Source organism: Pongo pygmaeus, chromosome 13, assembly GCF_028885625.2.
Source record: "Pongo pygmaeus isolate AG05252 chromosome 13, NHGRI_mPonPyg2-v2.0_pri, whole genome shotgun sequence".
Classification (NCBI taxonomy): domain Eukaryota; kingdom Metazoa; phylum Chordata; class Mammalia; order Primates; family Hominidae; genus Pongo; species Pongo pygmaeus.
The window spans coordinates 75,354,892-75,380,003 of NC_072386.2; the positions used below are offsets into that span (position 1 = coordinate 75,354,892).

The window sequence follows — 25,112 nt, forward strand, 5'->3', positions numbered from 1 at the left end:
TGACAAATGCCAGACACTGTTACAGGTGCTTTATATATGTGTTTTCTAGTTTCCTTCTTAAAACAATTTTGTTCCACAGAACTGAAATATAACATGCCTAGGGCCACATAAAATCTCAATGCAACAGAAAATGAATAATGTAATTATCTTGTTGAGAAAGGAAATTATGCAATCAGAAATGTCAGTCTCCCTTTGAGAAGGCTATCTGAACTTTCACTTCCAGACAAGATGGAGTAACAGAAACCGGATGTACCCTCTCATTTGATGTAATTTTTTTAAATGGACAAAATGGAACAGCTGTTTAACATACTGGATATTAAGCAATGAAAGAGAGATCCACAGAAATGGCAAAAATGAGATGCGCCCTACAACTGCCCCAGCTTACTACACCTTGAGAAAGCGACCAAGCCACAGCACAGGGAGATAGAACCTAGGTGGAGTCTGGCAGATCCCAAAAGTTGAGCACATGAACTCCCTGATTGAGGACATAGAGGGTCCAGCGAGACCAAGTCGGTTAGAGTTCACAAGGCAGAATACCAGAAAATGAAAGCTGTACAGGGATTTTCAGCGAGCTGTGTTTGAATATTCAGCAAAGTAGTGATCAGCACATGTGTGTGAAGTAACTACTAGGGCCGGGGAAAAGCCATCCAAAAGGACTGGAGAACCACATCTAGTATTCACACAGGGCTGAGAACAGTGCCTGTTCCCACCAATCACACTGGAAATCCTCATAACTCATAGGGTAGAGTGCTCGGAAGGATTCTGCCTCAGTAGTGGGGAATAATCAGTCCTAAACAGTGCTTTGATCCCATCTAACAAATGTGAAAAGACATTTACACATCAAACTATTTCCAACTAATTTAACCACATCCCAGAACAAACCTCAAGAATATTTATAGAAATACAAAAATATCCAGCACTCAACAAGGTGAAATTCACAATGACTGGCACTCAAAAATTATCAAGCATGAAAAAAGCAAGGAAAAAAAGACCCATAATGATGGAAAAAGAAAAAAAAGAAAAAACAATTGAAACAGACCTAGATCTGACATAAACATTAGAAAACATTAAAACACTTATCACAATAGTACTCCATGTGTTCAAGTAGAGGGAAGATTTAACATATTGCAGAAAGACAGTTTTTTTGAAAAGCTACCAATTGATCCAGCCATTCTACTCCTAGATATCTATTCAGCAGAAATAAAAAATATATGACCATAAAAAGTCTGTGAATGTTTATAAATCCAAATAAACATTCACAGCAGCTTTATTTGTAACAGTCAAAAACTAAAAACCCAAATGTCCATTAAGAGGTGAATGGATAAACAAATGACAATACAGCCATATAATTGTGACTACTACTCAACAATAAAAAGGAATAAATTTTTGATATGTGCAACGTAAGTGAATCCATAAATAATCATGATATATGGAAGAAGCCAGATCCAACCCCCCACAAAAAAGAGTACACACACTATGATTCCATTTATATAAAATTCCTGAACTTACATGTAACCAAATCTACAGTAATAGAAGGCATTGTCATGACTGCTAGGGCCAAAGGGGAGAAGCAAGGGAAGAATTACCAAGGGCACAATAAAGCCTCTGGGGGTGATAGAGATGTTGGCTTGATGTGGTGATAGTTTTTCACAGGTTTAGCCATATACCCAAGACCACATTACAATTTTCATGGGCTCTAGACACTTCTTTGCCTTCATAGGCCCCTCCCTTCAAAAAAGTATTTAAAATTCATATAGCATTTTACAACCGTGTTAGTGTTGGTATAAAGATGAATGCACTAATATCACAAATGAAAACATTTTCTTCAGCCTAAAGTTCATTTTTATATGATTTTTAAAGAAATTAAAACATTTTTATGGGACCCTAGAAGAACTGTGCCTACCAAGCCTAAAGGCTTTAGCCCAGCCTATGTCCATTCTCATCAAACTGTACACTTTGAATATACAGATTTTATCATGTCAACTACATCTCAGAAATGTATTTTTAAAAACAGAAGTCAATCTAATATAAGAGAAACTAAGTAAACCCCTCTTCCTATGGTTACTCTGTTTAATTTCTACATGTTATAAATCCCTTCTATTTAAAAAGTGATTAAGAAAGCTGAGACAAAATATTTACTCCCCAAGGCACTAAACAACCTGCTGATTAATCATGTTAAGAAGGTCTCAAGACTCACTGCATTACATGTATTATCTAAAGTAGCAGACTCCACTTACCATTCAATGTAATATGTTTCTTACCATTACTAAGAAGGCTTCTTTGTCAACTTTTATTTGAGACTACCATGATCCACCAAAAACATTAACTTCTATGTATATACATAGATGTCAAGTTTTGTAAAAGACTATGCAAACTATGCAAAGTTAAGACACAGCTAACACAGAACACACTGAAAGATCACAAATTGTGCTTACTGCTAAGTACATGCAGTTAATCACTGTTATGGGTTGAATTGTGTTCAAAAAGGTATGTTGAAGTCCCAACCCCCAATACCTCCAAATATGACCTTATTGGAAAACATGGTCATTGCAGATGTAACTAGTTAAGGCAAGGTCATACTGGAGTAGGTGGGCCCTTAATACAACAGACTGGTGTTGTTATAAGGAGAGAGAAGACAATGTGAAGACAAACACAAAAGGGGAGAGTGCCATGTGATGATGGAGGCAAAAACCGAAATGCTACGGCTGCAAGCCTAGGAACACCAAAGATTGCCAGCAAACCACCAGAAGCTAGGAAGAAGCAAGGAAGGATGCTCCCTTCCAGGTTTCAGAGGGAGCATGGCCCTGCTGACAAGTTGATTTTGGACTTCTAGCCTCTGGAACTATGAAACAATAAATTTCTGTTGTTTTGAGCCACTCAGTATGTGGATTTTGTTATGACAGCCCTAGAAAACTAATATAATAACTTACATGCAATCACTTACAATGAACTCATAAGACCTTCCTTTCTACAGCTAATTCTTTATTCAAAATTGTAAAAATCTTACTTTCAGAAACTCTTTCTCCCTAATGGCAGTTGTTTACAACTGTTTAAACCAAATAAAAGTGCTTCTGACAGTTTCTAATCCTAAAATAGAACATTTTTTTCTGTTGATGTTTATTTTTCAACACTGGAAAGCTGGGATATGAACCCAGCTCTTTCAGATGGCAACACCCATTGTGTTTCTTTCTTATTATTTCCAGTAGATTAAAAGATATAGTCAAGTTTGGTGCAAAGTCATTTGTAAATTTTTACCAAATGTTATTTAAGAGTTATTTTTAGAACTTTACCACAAAGAAATTTCTGAAATTCTATAACACTTATAAGCCAGAGTAAATTAATGTTACAAAAGAATTTTAAAATATTAGATTTATTGAAATGCATAGTTTGTAGTTAATTAATTAAAATTTCTCAGTATAAATAATTTATACTTCCTCATATATTTTTCCAGTCTTCATATTTCCACAAAGAATACTACAAGCAACAATAATTCAAAAAATAGTCTGTGGCTTAGATTTAAGAGATGTGAAGGAGAAAAAGCTTAAGTCCCCAGGTACTAATGAAGTGACATCTACTTTCAATAGTGGGTCAGTCCTTGCAATGACTTCCAAACCTATGGGGAAACTCAAAAAGATACAGTTAAAATAACCTCCTGAGTTGCTTCCTTCTAGATTAACAGTTTTAAATCCAAAACCTAAAATTAAAAAGGAGAGGAAGCATAACCCTTCAAATATAACTCTTCCTCAATCTTCTTCCCATTAAATGTGGAGCATTGTTTAAAGGGAGGAAGAAATACAACAGAAAGCGTTAGATGTCTGAGGCTTTTAGTTAATTAGAGGAGAGACCCTCAGATTACTAAAAATGATAAGAGATCAAGATATACCAAGTTTGGTCAATGAATGGCTTGTTCTTTTTAAAGTAAAAATAAAGTAAAAGATTATTTTTTCTTTTTAAAGTAGAAATAGAAGAATAATGAATAATTCATCTTTTCTTTGATGTTTTAGATCCACTGATTTCCATAAGGTTTTGGATATACCCCATGTGGTATATTATAAAGATCCTTTTGAAATGCTCCATTTCATTTCCCCTGGGAACATTTTATATTAGATTTGATAACTTGGTTATAATAGAGTATAAAGTACATCTTAAGTAGGAGATCATGGCCATTATATAAAAAATAAATTATAAAATGCCGTACCGATTAAAGGGAGAAACAGCATATAAATAAAAGCATAACTAATGTACTTTCAGTGTTAGCTAGGAATCATTCATACACACACCACTACATTGCTTATCTAAACTGTATTACATTAATACAGGCATTGTGCTAATTATAGGAATCATATCATTACAACCTTATAATAGAGGTGCTAAATATTATTACCATTTTACAGACAGGAAACTGGGGCACAATAAATTAAGTAACTTACTTGTATCCTAAGGCCAGTAAATGATAGAGCTAACATGCAAATCCAAGTCTGTCTGCCTGCAGAGCCCACTCTAAACTACCATAAGACACTAATATTCTGTGTTACTGATTGTGATACAAACATTTTGTTTGCTTTGTTACATTTCATCAGATACTCTGGGATTGTGTATAATTCTTACACAGCTGTAACTATGTTGCCATCCCACCAAATAATATTTAATAGTTATATGTGCAAGTAAGCTCCCAAAATATTTTAAAATATTTGACCCTTATTAAGAAGGAGTGAAAACACTGGAAATGTCCTGAACCCTATTTAAGAGTAAAGTCTAATCAAACAGTTTATGTGGACAAGTTCTTCATTACAAAAGATTCACAGCTAATAAACACAGGAAAAAAATAAAACTAGATAAGTTATTATTTTCCAACCACTAATGAAATAACAGACACAGGCAATGTCATGAATGACTGCTAAATCACTAAGTGAAAAGTGGATGGGGACATTTCTAATGGATAGATCACCTCAACTCAATTATCTTAAGTGACATAAAACAAAGTTACCAGCTCCACCTATGAAATATTTTTGGCCAGAAAAAACAAACCAAAACCCCAAATCTAATCAAGCCACAGTTTTATCAGTCTACAGAAAATGTAAGGGATATACTCATAATGTTAAATAACTTCAGGATATAGTCATTGTAAGCCAGAACGTGGGACATTTTAAAAGACCTATCACTGAAGTCCTTCAACAATAAAACAAAACCAAAAAACAGGGAAACTTTTTTTTATTTCAAAAGATTATGAGACATATCAATCAAATATAATGTACAGACTTAATTGAAACCCTGAACAAGCAAGCCAACTGTAAAAAAAAAAAAAGCATTTCCTAGATAATCAGAAAATATCAGATATTAAGAAATTACCATTAATATTGTTGGGCACAGAAAAGACAATTGTGGTAACACTAAAAGAGAAAAGATCTGTAATTGATAGTGATCATATTAAGAATTTACAGATCAAATATAATGGCTGATATCTGCTTTAAAATACGCTAGGAAAAAAGAAAAACAGAAAAATAAAATTAAAATGACAGATTTTTGATAGTACAACTGGGTAACAGGTACATCAGAGTTCATTATATTATCCTCTCCACATTTGTGTAGGCGTGGAAATTTCCTAAATATAATGAAGAATAATGTATGTATCTTGTTTGGATTCTGATTCAAACAAACCAACTAAAAAGAGGCTATTTTGAGACAACTGGAGAAAATCAAAAAACAGACTAGATTTTAGATTATATTAAGTAAGTGTCAGGAGGGAGAGGTGTGAGCATCACTTGAGCCTAGGAATTTGAGGCTACAGTGAGCCATGATCATGCCACTGCACTCCAGCCTGGGCAACAGAGCGAGACTCCATTTCAAAAAAAAAAAAAAAAAAGAATTAATAATTTTGTTGGCTATGATTGTAGTATTCTGGTTATTTTTAAGTCCTTATTTAGTAGAATTATATACTGAGGTATTTAGAATATAAATGATAGTATTCAAAGAAAATAATCGAAGAGAAAATATCTAGGATCTGCTTATGGAAATACACACACATTTATGTATATATAAAATACCTGAGATTTCTTAAAAGTACCCCAGGAAAAACAAACAAACAAAAGTGTGGAGTGGAAATAAATGAAACAAAAATGATGGAATGTTCAGAATTGTTAAACACAACAAGTAATTAATACAACTCAATATAATCAGTTTAATATAAACTCTATTTTATGTATGTTTTAAAAATTCCACAATAAAAAAATTTTTAAAGACAGACCTCTAAAATGGCTTAAGAAAATATTAAACTGTAATCAATAAATGAGACATGGCTTTCATTTTCTGAGGCTGAAAGGCCTAGGAATGAATAAAAATACATACATACATACATACATATGTATATATATATACACACACATCTGAGGATGGGGGAAAAAGAATGATGTGATTTTGACAAAATAGAAATGTATCAATTTAAGATTGTTCAGGTATTCATAAGAATGAAAAAGTCATTACAAGATTGTAAAATTGGGTGAGAAATATAGTAGGCACTCAATAAATGTTTCTGAATGAATACTCTATAGATAATCTTTTTTCCTTTTACAGTATCTAGAAATGCTCAGTCTAAGTTACTATAAACATTATATTCAATGAAGTCAAAACAGTCCAATTTTGATACATTTGTGAAGATTAAATTTTACACTAAAGAAAATCTTTATCATGATAAAATCATTATTTAAGAACTAAGAAATGAAATAACCCTGGAGACAATTTAATTCAACCTGCTCATTGTATATATCAAGATAGTGAGGCTCAGAGTAACAAAGGCTATACCTATGTTTACATTCAAAACATTTACTCACTTTATAAGACTGGAATTCTTCTTACTAAATGGTCCAATGATTTTAAACATCAGTTCCACAACTCCATTTTTCCCTAAGGATACTGAATTCACAGCTGAGAGGGGGAGAAAGAGATGCAAAATAATTTTAAGGTTTGACAACTAAAAATGTGTATACTTAGTGATACATAGGCAAAACCACATACAAATTGTTCAGTAAATGTCAACTCAAGTCACCTTAAAGTCCATCTAAGCTAACCACATGAAGAAATAGTGTTTTTTGTTTTTGCTTTGTTATGGAAAGTGCAGGGAAATTCTGAAACAAGTTATATGCAAAAAAAAAAAAAAAACCACTATTATAAAAAAAATTCTTCAGTTACTCCATATTTCTCTAATAAATTTAGTGAACCTCACTGAACACCAGGTTATGGGGATTCCGAAACAAGAATAAAGTCTCTGACCTCAAAGAACAAAGTGTAGAGAGAACGACAGAAACAACAGATAATTACTAAATTACTTTCAAAATAGATCAAGAGTTGTAGACTATTTGGATTATACCATTGAGAAGTTCCTAATTCAAAGTGAGACACAGACATTTCTGGAGGAAATGATGCCTAGGCTCAGTCTTTAAAAGTGAGTAGGAGTTAGTTAGGACAGGAGTTGAGGTAAAGGGGTAGATGTGGCTCTGGACACAGGAATAATACAAACAACAGAACGAAGACAATGAACATCACGATGTGAGCAGTTACATAATGTTAAACACAGAGTATCAAAAAAAGATACACAAATAGGAAGATGAGGTGGAAAAAGAAGGTGAGAAATTATGAAGTGCCCTAGAAGTTGTTAATTCTTTTGACTATGGGGAATCACGCAAAAGGAACAACAAATCAGATGTGAATTTTAAATGAATAGGTCAGAATTCAAAGAACTCTGAGGAAGCTGGTTTTGAAAGACACATTAGGGGGCTATGGTCTAGGTAACAGGTAATGAGGACTTTAATTAAAGCAAGTGTAGCAGGGAAAAAGATGGAACAATTTCAGTATTTAATATGGAATATGCAATAATTACCTAACCAGAAAATTGTGCTAAACATTTTTAACTCTGAACAGATGTTATTAAATATATTGTAGAACCAGGCACAGTGGCATGTGCCTGTAGTCTCAGCTGCTTGGGAGGCTGAAGCAGGAGGATCGCTTAAGGCCAGGAGTTCAAAGCCAGCCTGAGATGTAGAGCAAGACCCTGTCTCTAAAAGAAAGTTGTTTAATAAATAATTTTTAAATTATAGATAAGCCATTTGCTAGCCTTCTATTGGTTAATCCAATAAAATGCCACCAAAAATGTCGCTCCTAATATTTCGTAGGATGATGTTAATTTTCTCTGTATCTGTTTATTACTCCGTTATCCCTTCTAATTTCATGTCTATACTGTATACCTTGATTGGAGTATTTGGTGGTTTAGCTGTTTTATTTTTACATTTGGGGGTTTTTGTTGCATTGTTGTTGTTTTTGAGACAGCGTCTTGCTGTGTTGCCCAAGCTGGAGTACAGTGGTGCAGTCATGGCTCACTGCAGCCTCAACCTCCTGGGCTCAAGAAATACTCCCACCTTAGCCTCCTGAGTAGCTGAGACTGCAGGCACACATCACCACAACCAGCCAACTCTTTCCATTTTTTTTTGTAGAAATGGCATCTCACTGTGTTGCCCAGGCTGGTTGCAAACTCCTGGCCTCAAGCGGTCCTTCTGCCTAGCCTCCAAAGTGCTGGGATTACAGCCATGTGCCACTGTACCAGCGTATTTTATCTTTAATCCAATACAGTTTTATTTTTTAAATCAACTGCTTTTCTATTTTCTAATGCGTATTTTTCCTTTTACCTTTACTATTTCATTTCTTGACTTTACTGGTGTTTATTTCTCTGTTCTTAACTTCATTGGTTAGATATCTAATTCATTTGTTTCCTTATGTTCTTTTTAATTACATGTTAGTTATTTAAGTGTTCTAAGCTGTTTTCCACAGAGCACACCTTTAGCCATACTTTAAAGGTACTGATATACACACACAGAGACATATACATAAGCTTACATATGTTTATATATTAGATATATGTATATACACAATATACACACATATCTAGCACTCTATCATTATTTTGCAATGATATTCTGCAATAACATATATTCTGCAATTCAATCTTAGGTTCTTTCATTAACCACTTCAATTCTGCAATCAGAGAATAGAAAAAAAAATCCATACCTCATGGCGTGGAACCTCGTGTTAGTGAGAGTGTGTGTTCTGGGAGACATTTTATCTGAGTCTGTCTCTCTGTGATCCCTCTTCTCTCTAGCTTCTCAGAGGTTCCCATACTAGTTATTTTCAGTTCTGCTACTTCCCTATTGATTGCTGAAGAGAATTAGCTCCAGGTGACTATGCTACTGCATCCTTTCCTTCTAGGCTTTCTCCTCTCATCTGTGACAGTCTAAAGAGGCACAGGAGTTTTTCCAGCCACCAATACCCTCATATTCTTCCACATCTTTTCTACAGGCTGCCTACCCATCCTCCTCACTCCTATCCTTTATAAATTGGGAAAATTAGTTAGAATGTTCAAGGTTTTATCAACTTAACCTTTTTTTTTTTTTTTTTTTTGGTTGAGACGGAGTCTTGCTCTATCACCCAGGCTGGAGAGCAATGGCACAATCTTAGCTCATTGCAACCTCCACTTCCCAGGTTCAAACGATTCTCCTACCTCAGCCTCCCGAATAGTCAGGATTAGGCGCCCACCACCATGCCCGGCTAATTTTTGTATTTTTATTAGAGACAGTTTCCCCATGTTGGTCAGGCTGGTCTCAAACTCCTAACCTCAGGTGATCCGCCCGCCTTGGCCTCCCAAAGTGCTGGGATTACAGGCATGAGCCACCATGCACAGCCCAACTTAACCTTACCCCACATCACTTTTATTGTGGTTGGAGTCAAGAGTTAAAATGAAACATATTAAATCTTCTCTTTCCTTTTTCACAAATATCAGAGGTTTACAGAATCAGGATACTTTAAAATTCTTTTTGTGTAACTTTACAACACTGAGTTAACTAAAAGCCACCTAAATACTCACAGTTGGCAGAATATACTCGTAAAAGCTGAAGGCAAGGTAGAACCAAGCGATGATTCTGCAAATTCTGCTTGACCAAATTCAGGGTTATATTCAGAGCCCCATTAATTCTAGCCTTTACTCCAAATTTTTTATCTGTTTAAAAAAAAAAAGCCAATTTATTCACATATAACTTTCCTTTTTTCTTTTTTTTTTGAGACAGAGTCTTGCTCTGTCATCCAGGCTGGAGTGCAGTGGCTCCATCTCAGCTCACTGCAACCTCTGGCTCCCAGGTTGAAGCGATTCTCCTGCCTCTGCCTCCTGAGTAGCTGGGATTACAGGCACCCACCACCACGCCGGGTTAATTTTTGGATTTTTAGTAGAGACGGGCTTTCGCCATGTTGGCCAGGCTGGTCTCAAACTCCTGACCTCAAGTGATCTGCCCGCCTTGGCCTCCCAAAGTGCTGAGATTACACGTGTGAGCCACTGTGCCTGGCCCACATGTAAGTTTTGAATGAAACGATGATATTATAAATCAGTGATGTAAATTTTAAATTTACATTATGAATTAATTTTATGAAATATAAAGTTGGCCTGAAAAGAATAAAATTACAATCCTTTTTTGTATTATTTTTAAAATAAAACATCCCTTTTATTTTAAAACATTAGTTGAAAGAATGTACTAAGAAACAGACAGGGGGATAGGGAAGGAGGATGGAGGCCAGAGTAGCCCAACACTTAAGACTGTCATTAAAAAAAACTGAACTGCTCCACTACACATATACATTTGTCTAGTTCAACACACTTCCCAGAACACCATCACGAGTTAAAAGGAACAGAATTTAAATGTCCATTACAATAGTAGTTACTTAATATGAACCATATTCTTTTCTGACTAGTAAAAAAATAAAAATTAATTTAAAAAATTAACAGCTTATGTAGAAAATAATCTGGCAAATATTACCAAATAAATTTCTAAAGGGAAATAATTCTTAACACAGGAAGGGAAGAAAAGATGTTCTTAATTTTTATTCTCATGAAGAGATTAAAACAGTAAAAAAAAATTTAAATAAGAAGAACTTAAGAATGTTAAGATTTATCGTAGACATTGGAGATACAAAAAGTGGCAGGGTGGGTGAGGGGTGAAGGTTGAAAAATTACCTGTTAGCTACAATGTTCACTGTTCAGGTAATGGGTACATTAAATGCTCAGACTTCCCCACTACACAATACTACATGTACGAAATCTGCACTTGTACTCCACTATATAAAACTACAAATAAAAATGAATTTTAAAAAAGACTTAAGGCGGGGCACAGTGGCTCACACCTGTAATCCCAGCACTTTGGGAGGCCGAGACGGGCGGATCACGAGGTCAGGAGATCGAGACCATCCTGGCTAACATGGTGAAACCCCGTCTCTACTAAAAATACAAAAAAAGATTAGCTGGGCGTGGTGGCAGGCGCCTGCAGTCCCAGCTACTCTGGAGGCTGAGGCAGGAGAATGGCATGAATCCAGGAGGAGGAGCTTGCAGTGAGCCAAGATCGTACCACTGCACTCCAGCCTGGGCAACTGAGCAAGACTCCGTCCTCAAAAAAAAAAAGACTTAAACAAAGTAAATAGGACCAGCAAACAAAAAATTTTAAATCAAAATAACTCAATATTCCTGAGGGAAAATTATTTTGCCTCACTAGAAAAATAAAAAGAATAGAAAAATCCCTCAAGAAATTACCATATAATGTCCTTGAAAGACATAAAAATGGGAAACTAGGGCAAACCGTAAAGGAAATAGCCTAAATTTAAAAGAATATATAAGAGAAAATAAATATGACCTAAAACTTAAAAGGGATATTAAAGAATGATAAATATTTTTAAAATCAATATCTTAATTTCATGAAAAGTAGAAGATAACCTAGTTCTAATTAGAAGAGAAAGCATAACAATACTCATCAATAAATAAGGGGGTTTTTTTAAATGAATTTTCTGCCAAATTATGGTTTTCTTATTTTTTCATTTTCATTTTCCACAAAAATCTCAAAAAGGAGTCTTTAAATCTTAAATACAAGAGCTAAAGAAAAATAAGAGACAGCTAACATATTCCTTAAATAAACTAAATACATCTTTAAGTCTTAAGGCTCCTAATATACCTGGAAAATTAAAGTACCTCAGGGTTCCTTTCTTTAAAACAACACCTATAAAAACTACTAATTACTTATACAATACATAAAGATATGCTAGAAATACGTATGTTAATAAATACACAAACTATGTACACATGCATCCTCATTTTTTCCAATAAGCATTTTAGCCAAATACTCAAAGTTTAAAATTCACATGTATGCTACAGGCAAAGGCAAAACTTTTTTCTTTTTGAGACAGAGTCTCGCTCTGTCACCCAAGCTGGAGTGCAGTGGCACGATCTCGGCTCACTGCAACCTCCACCACCCAGGTTCAAGCAATTCTCCTGCCTCAGCCTCCCGAGTAGCTGGGATTACAGGTACGCGCCACCATGCCTGGCTAATTTTTTGTATTTTTAGTAGAGATGGGGTTTCAGCATGCTGGCCAGACTGATCTCAAACTCCTGACCTGCCCGCCTTGGCCTCTCAAAGTGCTGGGATTACAGGCATGAGACACCGTGCCCGGCCAAAGGCAAAACTCGTAAAACACAATTCTAATAATTTAAGGAATTATTTTAATCTTTGTGCAAGTAGACAACCGTAAACTGAACTTGAGTTCTAGTCAAAGGGTGCCTTCCTTAGTTAACCTAACCTCAATCAGCTTCTTCCTTTGTTCTATATCGTATTTTTCTCAATTTGCATTTTTTAATATTTCACGTGTCTTAACTGTTGTAATAACTGGTTTCATAATTTTTCTATTTTTGTCTTAACTAAGATTGTAAGTTTCCTGAGCATTCACACTATGCAGCACAAATATGACTATTAAAGAAAGCAGTGACATATTTTACCTCCATGTTTTTCAAAACATTCCCATCCATACTCCTTCCTTCTAGCCTCAACAATACCCACCCATATTACATGTACCCTTTACAAACACACTTGAGAGGGCACACACACACTCCAAGACACACTTGTGACCCAAATATTTTTCTTTTTTCTACCACATGCAATAGAATTCCTCATAAAATTTGGATCCTCGGTTATTGCAGGTCACTAGTTGACTATAAAAAACCATTTCGGCTGGATGCGGTGGCTCACGCCTGTAATCCCAGCACTTTGGGAGGCCAAGGTGGGTGGATCATGAGGTCTGGAGTTTGAGACCATCCTGGCCAACATGGTGAAACCCCATCTCTACTAAAAATACAAAAAATGAGACGGGTATGGTGGCACATGCCTGTAGTCCCAGCTACTCAGGAGGCTGAGGCAGGAGAATCACTTGAAACCAGGAGGCGGAGGTTGCAGTGAGCCCAGATCACACCACTGCACTCCAGCCTGGCGACACAGTGAGCCTCCGTCCCAAAAAAATAAGCATTTCATTACTAAGTCTAAGAAAAAGCTGTAGCATGTTAGATTGTAAAAATTAAGCACTCTCCATAAGAAAACATTGGAGAAATGCTTCCGGATATTGGTCTGGGCAAAAATTTATTTAGTAAGACCTGGAAAGCATAGGTAATCAAAGCAAAAACTGACAAATGAGATTATATCAAGCTAAAAAGCTTCTGAACAGCAAAGGAAACAATCAACAAAGCGAAGAGATAACCTACAGAATGGGAGGAAATACTTACAGACTACTCATCTGACAAGAGATTAATAACCAGAATATATAAGGAACTCAAATAACTCAACAGCAAAAAAAAAGAGAAAGCATTTTTTAAATGGGCAAAAGATCTGAATAAACATTCTCAAAAGAAAACATATAAATGGGCAATGGGTATAGATAAAAACGCTCAACATTACTCATCATTAGGGAAATGCAAATCAAAATCATAATGAGATACCATCTCATCCCAGTTAAAATAGCTGTTATCAAGAAGACAGAAAATAATAAATGCTGGTGAGGATAAGGAACTCTCATACACTGCAGAAATCTAAGTTACTACAGCCACTATGGAAAACAGTATGGGAGTTCCCCAAAAAACTAAAAATAGAATTACCAGATGATCTAGCAGTCCTACTGTTGGGTATATGTCCAAACGAAAGGAAATAAGTATATTGAAGAATATCTGCATTCCCATGTTTACTGCTGCACTATTCACAAAAGCTAAGGTATGGAATCAACCTAGGTGTCCATCAATGAATGAATATATAAAGAAAATGTGGTTTATTTACATAATAGAATATTACTCAACCACAAAAAAATAAAATCCTGTCGTTTGCAGCAACATGGATGGAACTGGAGGACATTATGTTAAGTGAAATAAGACAGGCACAGAAAGATAAATATCAATGCTCTCTTTCATATGCGGAAGCTAAAAAAACTGATCTCATGAAAGGAGTGAATAGAACAGTGGTTATCAGAGGCTGGCAAGGGTAATGGGGAGCGGGAGATAAGGAAGAGTTTGTTAATGGATACAAAAATACATTTCAATAGAAGGAATAACATCCAGTGGTAACACAATAGGGCAAGTATAGCTAATAATAATTTATTATATATTTCAAAATAGCTATAAGAGAAGATATGGAATGATCCTAACACAAAGAAATAATGAATGTTTGAGGTGATGGATACCCCATGTACCCAGATTTGATCATTACACATATATTTGTATCAAAATACCACGTGTACCCCTATAACATGTACAATTATTGTGTATCCACAGAAATTTAAAATAAATAACATTTTTAAAAACTGAGTAGTTACAAGGTGAGAGAATCACTGTTACAAAAATAGTTCTAGATTCAATAATCACACAAATGAAATCCCTTACCTTTTGGTCCAATCTTTGCAAGAATAGAATGAATCTGTACCATTAAGTCCTCATGTGGGGGAGATTCTTTGCTGGCATTCATAAGTAACTGCAACAATATTTGTGAACCACCTTTGGTGACCAAGAAACTCACTCTTCGACCTCCACCTAAAAATTAAAAAAAAAAAAAAATTTAAACAACAAATCCTCCCATATTAGGTATCATAACTTGTTAGCATTCAATAAATGGTTAAAACTGATGACTTCTAAAATCAAACAAATAAGGCCGGGCACAGTAGCTCATGCCTGTAATCACAGCACTTAGGGAGGTCAAGGCAGGTGGATTCACCTGAGGTCAGGAGTTCAAGACCAGCCTAGCCAACATGGTGAAACCCCGTCTCAACTAAAAATACAAAAATTAGCCGGGCATGGTGGCGCACACCTATAATCCCAGCTACTTGGGAGTTTGAGGCAGGAGAATCTCTTGAACCTAGGAGGCGGAGGTGGCAGTGGGCAGAGATCATACCACTGCACTCAAGCCTGGGTGACAAGAGCAAAACTCCATCTCAATCAATCAATCAATAATATCAAACAAATACTATCAACATATTTTGTTTAATCTCATTTATTTAGAAAATAGCACACGAAGGGTAAACACAAATCACGCTGAAATTCTAGGTTCAAGGCTGTAAAATACATGGCTATGGTGTAGTCTGAGGGATACTTGAAAAGATACCAAAAATAAAGCAACAACAACAAACTATGACATTTCAGTTTCTAATTCCAATACTCAGAATAGCCGCTATAAGAGTATCAGAAAATTCCAAATAAAATGAATATGATACATTGTTGATCACTGTTTAGAAACAGAAATTAGACCAAAGAAACAAAAACTTACCAGCTGACACCAGCTCAACAAGAATGCTTAAGATATTAAGTGTAGTTTGAAGATCTTTTGTGTTCTGAAATAAATAGTTTGTTTTATTAAAATATTGTAAACTTTTGATTCCCAGACTTTTGAATCCATTGGGAACTACCCATATTTTACAAACGACCTTTCCAATTTCTCTAGGAACAAAGGTATTCAGGTTTTCACTATTCTCTTATCATTTCCATCTGTTTCCTTCTGCCTTTAAGAATTTTTACAAATCATTTTGAGTTATTACTTGCGTAATATCAACATTACAAGAAGAATCAATTTGTCATTTGAATTCCTCATCTTTCTACCACAATAGATAATAAAAGTAAATGAATCAAAATGTAAATGGCACTACAATGTATGTCTGGTGACTACTCAATCACTTAGCTGCCCTCTCAGAAGGCAATCACGTTATCAATTTCTTATGCATTCTGCCAAAGATAATATGCACACATAAAAGAAATCCATGTAAATATACACATGCATGCAGGTTTATTTCTCCAAATGGTATTGCCCTATAGGTACTATTTTGCACCTTGATATTTTACATATCAATAGATAAAGAGCTTCTTTATTCTTTTTGAGGGCTACAGGATATTTTCCATTATATGGCTATATCACCATTGTTTATGTAACCAGTCATCTACCCATGAAATATTTAGGTTTCTTTTAATATTTTGCTATTAAAAAGTTTCAAATTTAACTAAGGATATATATTTACATGTGGTAAAGTACATCTGTATAGTAAGGTAAATGCCTACAATTTCAAGGTCAAAGAATATGGGCCTTTATTTTAATAGATATTACCAAATTGCTCTCTATGAAACAATTTATACTCCCATCAGCAATGCAGAAGAGTGACTATTTCTCCAAGTTTGGACAACTGATCTAATAAGTGAAAATGTTTAAACACTGTACTTTGGTTTTATTTATCTTCTTAAAAGTAATGCTCAATCTCAAGTGAAATCTGTGTTTCTTTTCCTGAGAACTAAGCATAGCCTTTACATGGTTTTTGAAGTTTGTTTTTTTTTTTTTTGTTCCCTCCTAAATGAAGAAGTTCTTTTTTTTCTTTTTTTTTTCAGACAGAGTCTTGCTCTGTCACCCAGGATGGAGTGCAGTGGTGCAATCTCGGCTCACTGCAAGCTCCACCTCCCGGGTTCATGCCATTCTCCTGCCTCAGCCTCCCAAGTAGCTGGGACTACAGGCATCCGTCACCACATCCGGCTAATTTTTTTGTATTTTTAGTAGAGACAGGGTTTTACCGTGTTAGCCAGGATGGTCTCGATCTTCTGATCTCGTGATCCGCCCGTCTCGGCCTCCCAAAGTGCTGGGATTACAGGCGTGAACCACTGCACCCAGCCTTTAACTGAAGAAGTTCTTTACATGTCAAAGAAATTATATAAGCCAAAATACTTTTCCTCAGTTTTCCAAGTATCCATGGTGTTTTTTTCTACATCCTTTTGTTAATATAGTTGAATCTATCAATCTTTTATAGTTTCTATTTCTTCATACTTAAAAACGCCTTGTTTGTTGTAAGATTATTTTAAAATTCGTCTCTCTTTCTCTAGTATTATGATTCCATTTTCCATGCTTAAATCTTTGCTTCATATGGAATTTATTTGGGTGTGGAATGCAGGAAGTCATGATTCAATGTTACCTTTTTCCAGATAGCTACCAATCACTATTTCTCACTGATCTGAAATGCTACCTTTAATAAACAATACTAAATTCCCATATGCATTTTATTTGTGGATTTTCTATTCTGTTACACTATAGTAGTAGTCTATCTATTACTCATGCATAATTTCCAAACTATTTTAATTACTGAAGATTTCTAATGTTCTTTGATATTTAATGGGGATAGTCCCTTCTCATTTATATTCATTCTCAGAAATGTGCTTTATATTTTGTTGATTATGTCTCCCCATTTGGACTTTAAAAACAAAACTGTTAGGCTGGGCACAGTGGCTCATGCCTGTAATCCCAGCACTTTGGGAGGCCGAGGCAGGCGGATCACCTGATGTCAGGAGTTCAAGACCAGCCTGGTCAACATGGTGAAACCCCGTCTCTACTAAAAATACAAAAATTAGCCGGGCATGGTGGTGTGCACCTATAATCCCAGCTACTTGGGATGCTGAGGCAGGAGAATCACTCAAACCTGGGAAGTGGAGGTTGCATTGAGCCGAGATTGCACCATTGCACTCCAGCTTGGGCGACAGAGTGAGACTCCGTCTCAAAAAAAAAAAACACAAAAAAAAACTGTTGGTAACTTTTATTGAGATTGCTCTAAAGTAACAGAGCAATCTAGGAAGAAATGACATCTGTATGATGCTAAGACTTCCTATTGAAGAACATGAATTCATTTCTTGTTCTTAACATTGCAACTGAACAAAATACAGAATCCTGATTCTGAATACATCCTGTTGGTCCACCCAAAACTTTACACTGGCGTAGAAATTCAATTATCATTAATATAATATAGTTAACCAATATGCATAGTAAAATCACAAATGTATATCAGCTAAAACAATAAACGATAATTTTCATTTGTTTTAAGCTAAAGATTTATTTCCAGCTAATGCTTTATTTTCTATACCAACTAGAATGGCATGTTAGGATTACAATTTACAGTTATCGTTATAATCGTATAAGGGAAATATACTTCAATAGTCACCTAATACATATTAAAATATTTATACCACCATTCCAAATAGTATTTTAAAAACCTAAAATGAACTTCCATTCACTGGCTTTACCTCTAAAATAAAAATTATTACATATACATGTGTGTGTATATATGTACGTGTGTATGTGTTTCTGTGTGTATTTATACACACACATAGGCTTTTTCTTCTTCAGTATTGCTTGGCATTAGTAGTTACATAATTAAAGTGTGTCACTGATTTACCTCTAATGTTGACAGCAGAATTTCCATTCCTGTAGAACCTTTGGCTGTCATTTCTCTCCTTGTTTTCTCTGAAAAGTAGCAAACAATTTTTTTCTCAAACACAAATTTGTAAAAGTATGTATAGTTTTGTTGCATATAGCTAATAAAGATTCAACAAGTCTCCACTGGTACAGTAAACACTCTAACTTGGTTCACAGATGTTCTTCCCTCTGATGTTGCTAATTCTACTGTATGTGGACTTCGAGATTTCAGTTAACATGGCGTTCTTCACATTTCCTCACGGCTCCAGTCATGAATTAGGTGATTCCTATTCATCCATTTAAAATCTTAAAATCAATAATATAGTACAGGTGCCAGAACTAGGAGTAAGGGAGGAGTCTTACCTCATCTTCATGAGTAGAACTAGAAAACTGTTCATCAAAATGTGTAAAAACAAAAACCTACTACCATTTTCCAATATTATGATTGTATTAATACCTTTTTCTCTTTTTTTTTTGAGACGGAGTCTCATTCTGTCGCCCAGGCTGGAGTACAATGGCGCAATCTCCGCTCACTACAACCTCCACCTCCCAGGTTTAAGTGATTCTCCCGCCTCAGCCTCCTGAGTAGCTGGGATTACAGGTGTGTGCCACCATGCCCAGCTACTTTTGTATTTTTAGTAGAGACGGGGTTTAACCCTGTTGGTCAGGCAGGTCTTGAACTCCTGACCTCATGATCCACCTGCCTTGGCTTCCCAAAGTGCTGGGATTACAGGCATGAGCCACCACGCCTGACCTGTATTAATACTATTTTAAAATTCTGTATCACACAAAAATAAACAAAACTAACAAAAGGCTACTTCTGAAACAATCTGGAGACCAGATCACCCAAATGATCCTTTTCCTCTCATTAGGATTGGTTAAAAAAAAAAAAAAAAAAAAAAAAAAAGCATAGATTATTTCTATTAGGTGAAGGTTTCTAGAGCTTCTCCACAATTCTTCTCCTTTGATTAACAAAAGAAGAAAAGTACATCCTAGGTCAACATTTAGAAAAGGAACTAACATTTACTATTCCATAGCTACATTATCTCATTTATAACTCCCTTCAACTCTCTGGGGAAAAAAAACTACTCTTTTCATGGATCTAAAGATTTAAGTTCAGAAAGGAGAATAAATCTGTACAAGTCGCTGAGCAAACAAGTGAAAAGACCAGGTGATCACTTGTGTTTCTGAACCCAAAACTTATAGTCTTCCAGCATTTAATGTACTTTATTTAATGTCAAACCTGAATACTAATGCCAGAAATTCTTCTAATACAGAATGACAGTGCCATTTATTTCACATTTTGAGATTTTAAGAAACACAATACAACCCACTCTCAATACAGTACATATTCCACAACAAAGTTCAAAGGACTGATACCAAATTCAATGTTCCACATGGAGATAGTCAAGGGAGTTTAAGAGAAGAACAACAGATAGTGAGGCCCTGATTAAAGGAAAATATCAACACAGATGGGAAAAAAACAAACTCAGGCTAAGCCTTTAGAATATCATACTTTTGTTCTGAGTAAATCCTGTTCAACTTCATGAATCTGACATCACTTGAAAATTAAGTTACTCTAAATTAGGAGTAAATAGAGGGGAAAATGTACTACAGAAAGGATATAGTATAATGTTATTTATGACAACTACCTATGACTAGCTACAAAATAAATATGCTGGAGAGTACATGTCATATTTATCTTAAAACGACAATCTCATGCTATCATGCATCATCTCGGGTTCAGTTAATGGACTTCGCTAAACTTACAGGAACCTTACATCTTTCAAAACAGAAACTCCCATAAGTGATATGAAGACCTAAAATAATGTTCACCAGTTCTCTGCTGCCACATTGCTAATGCTTAAAAGAATATAAAATTTACCTAGAACAAAAGGAAAAACTCATTGAGAGTAAAATTAAATTTCTCCTTTTTAAAAAGTATGTCATTCCTTCTGATAATGCAACCTATCCTTTACTTTTTCTCCAGCCCTGTTGCCTCCACCAAAAAATATTGAGTTGTAAAATAAAACATTGTTTCAAATATCAAATGTACCCTTGATGTAATATTTTAAAGGCCCCTGATTTAATATTAAAGCCAAATTATTTTTCAATATTAATATCACTACTAACAAGCCATTACGTTTTCACCTCCATGAAGTGTAAAAAAAACTCTCTTCCTTTGAAGACAGTATAATGCAGCCTCCCCTTGTTAACATTCACCACTGTTTTGTTTACACCGCACACTAAATGAAAATTAGGTGTTTAGACTAACAGTTTTCTACTCTACTCCAAATTCTGCCATGATCTTGGGAGACTTCAATGTCATTGTGGAAAATTCATTCAAATACCTAGTTCCATAGTTTCTTGACCTCATAACAAAATCCTTCCCTCTGTGCTCCAATTCATCAACCCTCTGAATGGCCATTCTCAGGACCTCAAACTGCTCTGCCTCTGATATCTTAACCTCTAATCTTCTACTTATGGACCATAACCTCCTAACATTTCTATTCATCTTTCCTTTATAAAGACTATATAAACCTCACTGTCACCTTTGTTGAAACTTCTTATCCAGTGCGAAGTAGCACTGTTTTCCCACAGTATCAGTCCCCTCCATACTTAACTTGGATTCCAAGCACCCCCACCCCCACCAACTTTCCCACCACAAACCCCGATACAGAAGTGAATCCCAAAAAGCTGAGTTCCCTACTCCTACGTCAGAGTAAAAATAACATCACAATTTAAGACTGTTAATACCATAAAATTAATGAATTCCAACCTCACCTGGGAACACAAAACTGCTCCTTTCACTTATCTTAGCTCACATCCATCACCATCTGCCTTGCTATAGCCCATAGCTATTCCAACATTTATAGTAGCCCTCAATCTTTCCTCTCATTCTCTGGACTTCTCCGAACCTACATTTTTCCTCATTAAAATGAAGCAAAGTAATGAGTTAACAAAACATTTTACTAATAACAACCAAACTCTATATGCTCCTGTACCAAAATCCTTGACAATCTTGCATTCCTTCTGCCAGTAAATGGCAGAGAGGAGCAGGAAAGTGGAGGTTAGGAAGAAATGTCTTTTCACCTATGTTCTGAATTCCATCCTTTCTACTTTCTTATGAACCTTTATCTTCAACCTCTACCAACATATCAGTTGTTCCCCCTCAACCAATAAATACACTTTTTATTATTCCACATACTTACCAAATCTTATTTTACCCTGTCTCCCCCTCTATTTCCCTCTTTTCTCAGTGAAGCTCCTCAAACAAGTACTCTATATTCCCTGTGATTATTTCATTTGCCACTCACATTATAATATACTGCAATCTTCCACCTAATCCTACCACTTGAAAAGTGCTTTTGTTGTGATCAATAATTTGTTAATAATCCAATCAAAAAGAACTTTAACCTTCCTAACACTTAGCACTGTTGACTACTGCATCTTCCTTTGACTTCTTTAAATATAATCCTCCCCAGTTATCATAATGCTGTATTCTTTCTTCAACAGCTTCAATTATCTGAATGTTAGATTAGATTTACAGACAAAAACTTTAAAGCAGCTATTATAATAAATGACATTAAAGTAAAGAAGTACACAATGAATGAAAAGATGGGAAAACACAGCAGAGAAATCAAAACTACAAAAGCAAAAGAATCAAGTGCACACTTGAGAATAAAAGAAAAACACCTGAAATAAATTATCAGATAGCTAACTGGAAGGATGCATAGGAAAGAGGCAGTGAAACTGACAATAGAACAATAGAAATTATCCAACCCAAATAACAGAGAATTAAACTTAAAAGATAAAAGCCTCAACAATAGCTGAAAAAATATCAAAAATCTAATATATGTATAATTATACTTCCACAAGACAAATAGGGAAAATAAGGGAGAAAAAAAATTGAGCAACCAAAAATGTCCCAAATTTGACTAAAGATATAAATTTACAGATTCAAAAATCTCAGTGAATTCCAAGCAGGATAACTATGAAGAAAACTACAGCCAGTCAAACTTGAAAAGCAAAATCAAAAAAAAAAAAAAAAAAAATCCTGAAATCAGTTAGAAAAAAATCACACATAACATTCAGGAAAATGAAGATTCAAATGACAACAATGTTCTCATTTGAAATTATGGAGGCCATAAAATGGTGGAAACACAATTTTAAGCACACTTTAAAATGCTAAAAGATGATGACGATGATGAAACTGCCAAGCCAGAATTCTATATCCAGTAAAAATATCCTTCAAAAATGGTGAAATAAATTCACTGTCAGATTAAGAAAAAAAAAATCTTCCACAGCCAACCTGAACTACTGGAAGTGACAAAATTCTGTAGGCTAAAGAGAAATGGCACGAGATCAAACTCACATCATTAGAAAAGAATAAAGAACTTCCAAAATGGTAAATATCTCTGCAAATGTAAAAACTACCTTTTTTCTTCTTAATGTCTTTAAAACACACATGACTTGATAAAGCAAAAATCGTGTTGTAATGTATATAGCTGTAGATACATATGACAATTACAGCTGAAGAATGGCAGAAAAAATTTAAGATTATACATTTACATGAAGTAACAATAAGAATCCTAAGCAAACTGTGAAAAGTTAATGACATCTAGTGCAATCTTCAAAGAAATTACTTCTTAAAAATGAAAAGAGGTATAACTAAAAAGCCAATAGGTAAATTAAAACAAAATTCTAAAAAAATGTTCAAATAATCCAAAATAGGGTAGGACAGGAAGAAAAGGAATAAAAAACATAAAAGACAAACAGAAAATAAAATTGTAGACCTAAATCCAATCAACAACTACATTAAATGTTAACAGACCAAATGCTCAAATTAAACACTCAGACTGTCAAACTGGATAAGTGTTTTTTTTAAAAAGATCCAACTATATACTGTCTACAGAAATCATACTTTGGATTCAATGACACAAAAAGGCTGGGAGTAAAAAAAGACTATATCATGCAAACAACCATAGGAAAGCTTGAAGGGTTACACTAATATCAGACAAAATAAACTTCAGACAAAGAACACTGCCAGAGATAAAGAGAAACTTTCCATAATGATAAAGGGGTAAATCATCAGGAAGACATAAAAATCACGTGAATGCACTTGATTACCTTCACCCTCTTATAGCCCTATCTAAATGTGAACAGTTCCCAGGACACAAACCTCAGCTTTCTCACTCCACATCTCCTAAGAAAACTTAATTCCACCCCCATTACTTTAACTATCAATCTGTTGGCTCTTAATCCTGTTCTTCATTCAGAACTTCTTTATAAAGCATAAGATTGTATAAGCAATAATTACAACCTTGTATTGTTGGGATTCTAATATGTATAAACATAACATGTAAATCAATAACAGCATAAAGAATGAGAAGGAAATGAAGCTATATGGGAAGTTTTGACATTGACTGGAATTAAGTACACTGCAGTACACTGTAAAAAGATGCACATTTTAATCCCTATAGGAACCACTAAGAACTACAATTTCTTTAAGTTAGATAACACAAAAGCAGTGAAAGAATGAGAAGAATGTAAAAGACATGAAACAAAACAATTAGCAAAATGGCAGATGTAAATCCAATCATATTAATAAATGCATTAAATTGGAAGCACTAAAACACTCAGACTAGTTAAGAAACAAGATCCAACAATATGTTATCTTCAAGAAACACACTTTAGATTCCAAGGTACAAACAGGTTCAAAGTAAAAGGAATGAAAAAAGGTACGATATGCAAAGAGTAATCATTAGGCAGCTGGAGTGACAATATTATCATTAGACAAAATGAACTTTAAGTCTAGAACTATTATGAGACAAAAAGCAATATTTCACAATGATGGAAGAGGCAAACTATCAGGAAAATGAAACAACTATAAATGTATACACAGCTAAGAACAGGGCCTCAAAATACATTAACCAAAACCTGCCAAAATTAAAAAGATAAATATACAATTTAATAATATTTTAACTCCTAACTCTTAATAATTAACAGAGCACCTGGACAGAAAATCAACAGTGTATAAGAGATCTGAACAACACTATCAACTAACCTAATTGATATGTATAGAACACTTCATCCAACAACAGCAGAATATAAATCCTTTTCAAGTACGCATGCAACATTTTTCAGGAGAAACCATAAACTAAGTCATAAAACAAGTCTCAAGCAATTCCAAGGATTGAAATCAATCAAAGTATATTCTCCAGCCACAACAGAATTAAATTAGAAATCAACAGAAGGAAATTTAGGAATTCCTGAAATATTGGGAAATTAAACAACGCACTTCTAAAAAAAAATATGGGTCAAAGAAAAACCCACAAAGAAAATTAGAACATATTGTTAACGGAATCAAAACAAAAATACAATATATCAAAATTTGTAGAATGTAGCTAAAGCAGTGTTTACAGAAAAATCTATGGCTTTGAATGCCTCCAGTAGAAATAAAGGTCTCAAAATAAATAATCTAGGCTTCCACTGTAAGAAAATGGCGGCTGGGCGCGG

At 34.8% G+C, this 25,112-nt stretch overlaps 1 protein-coding gene across 9 annotated transcripts in view; it reads right to left on the minus strand.

Moving 5' to 3' along the window:
• The window catches only part of AGTPBP1 (ATP/GTP binding carboxypeptidase 1), a 195,678-nt gene that overhangs the window by 115,026 nt on the left and 55,540 nt on the right, over window positions 1-25,112 (minus strand). For 7 of the 9 annotated variants that reach the window (XM_054502331.1, XM_054502328.2, XM_063649639.1 and 4 more), the window contains 5 exons: window positions 18,574-18,641; window positions 15,645-15,708; window positions 14,768-14,914; window positions 9,908-10,039; window positions 6,828-6,921 (listed from right to left, as the gene is read on the minus strand). In XM_054502331.1, coding sequence (XP_054358306.1) covers window positions 6,828-6,921; window positions 9,908-10,039; window positions 14,768-14,914; window positions 15,645-15,708; window positions 18,574-18,641 — 505 coding nt within the window. Of the gene's footprint in view, window positions 1-6,827; window positions 6,922-9,907; window positions 10,040-14,767; window positions 14,915-15,644; window positions 15,709-18,573; window positions 18,642-25,112 lie in introns of those variants that run through there. The other 2 variants (XM_063649642.1, XM_063649644.1) reach the window with 2 other exon arrangements.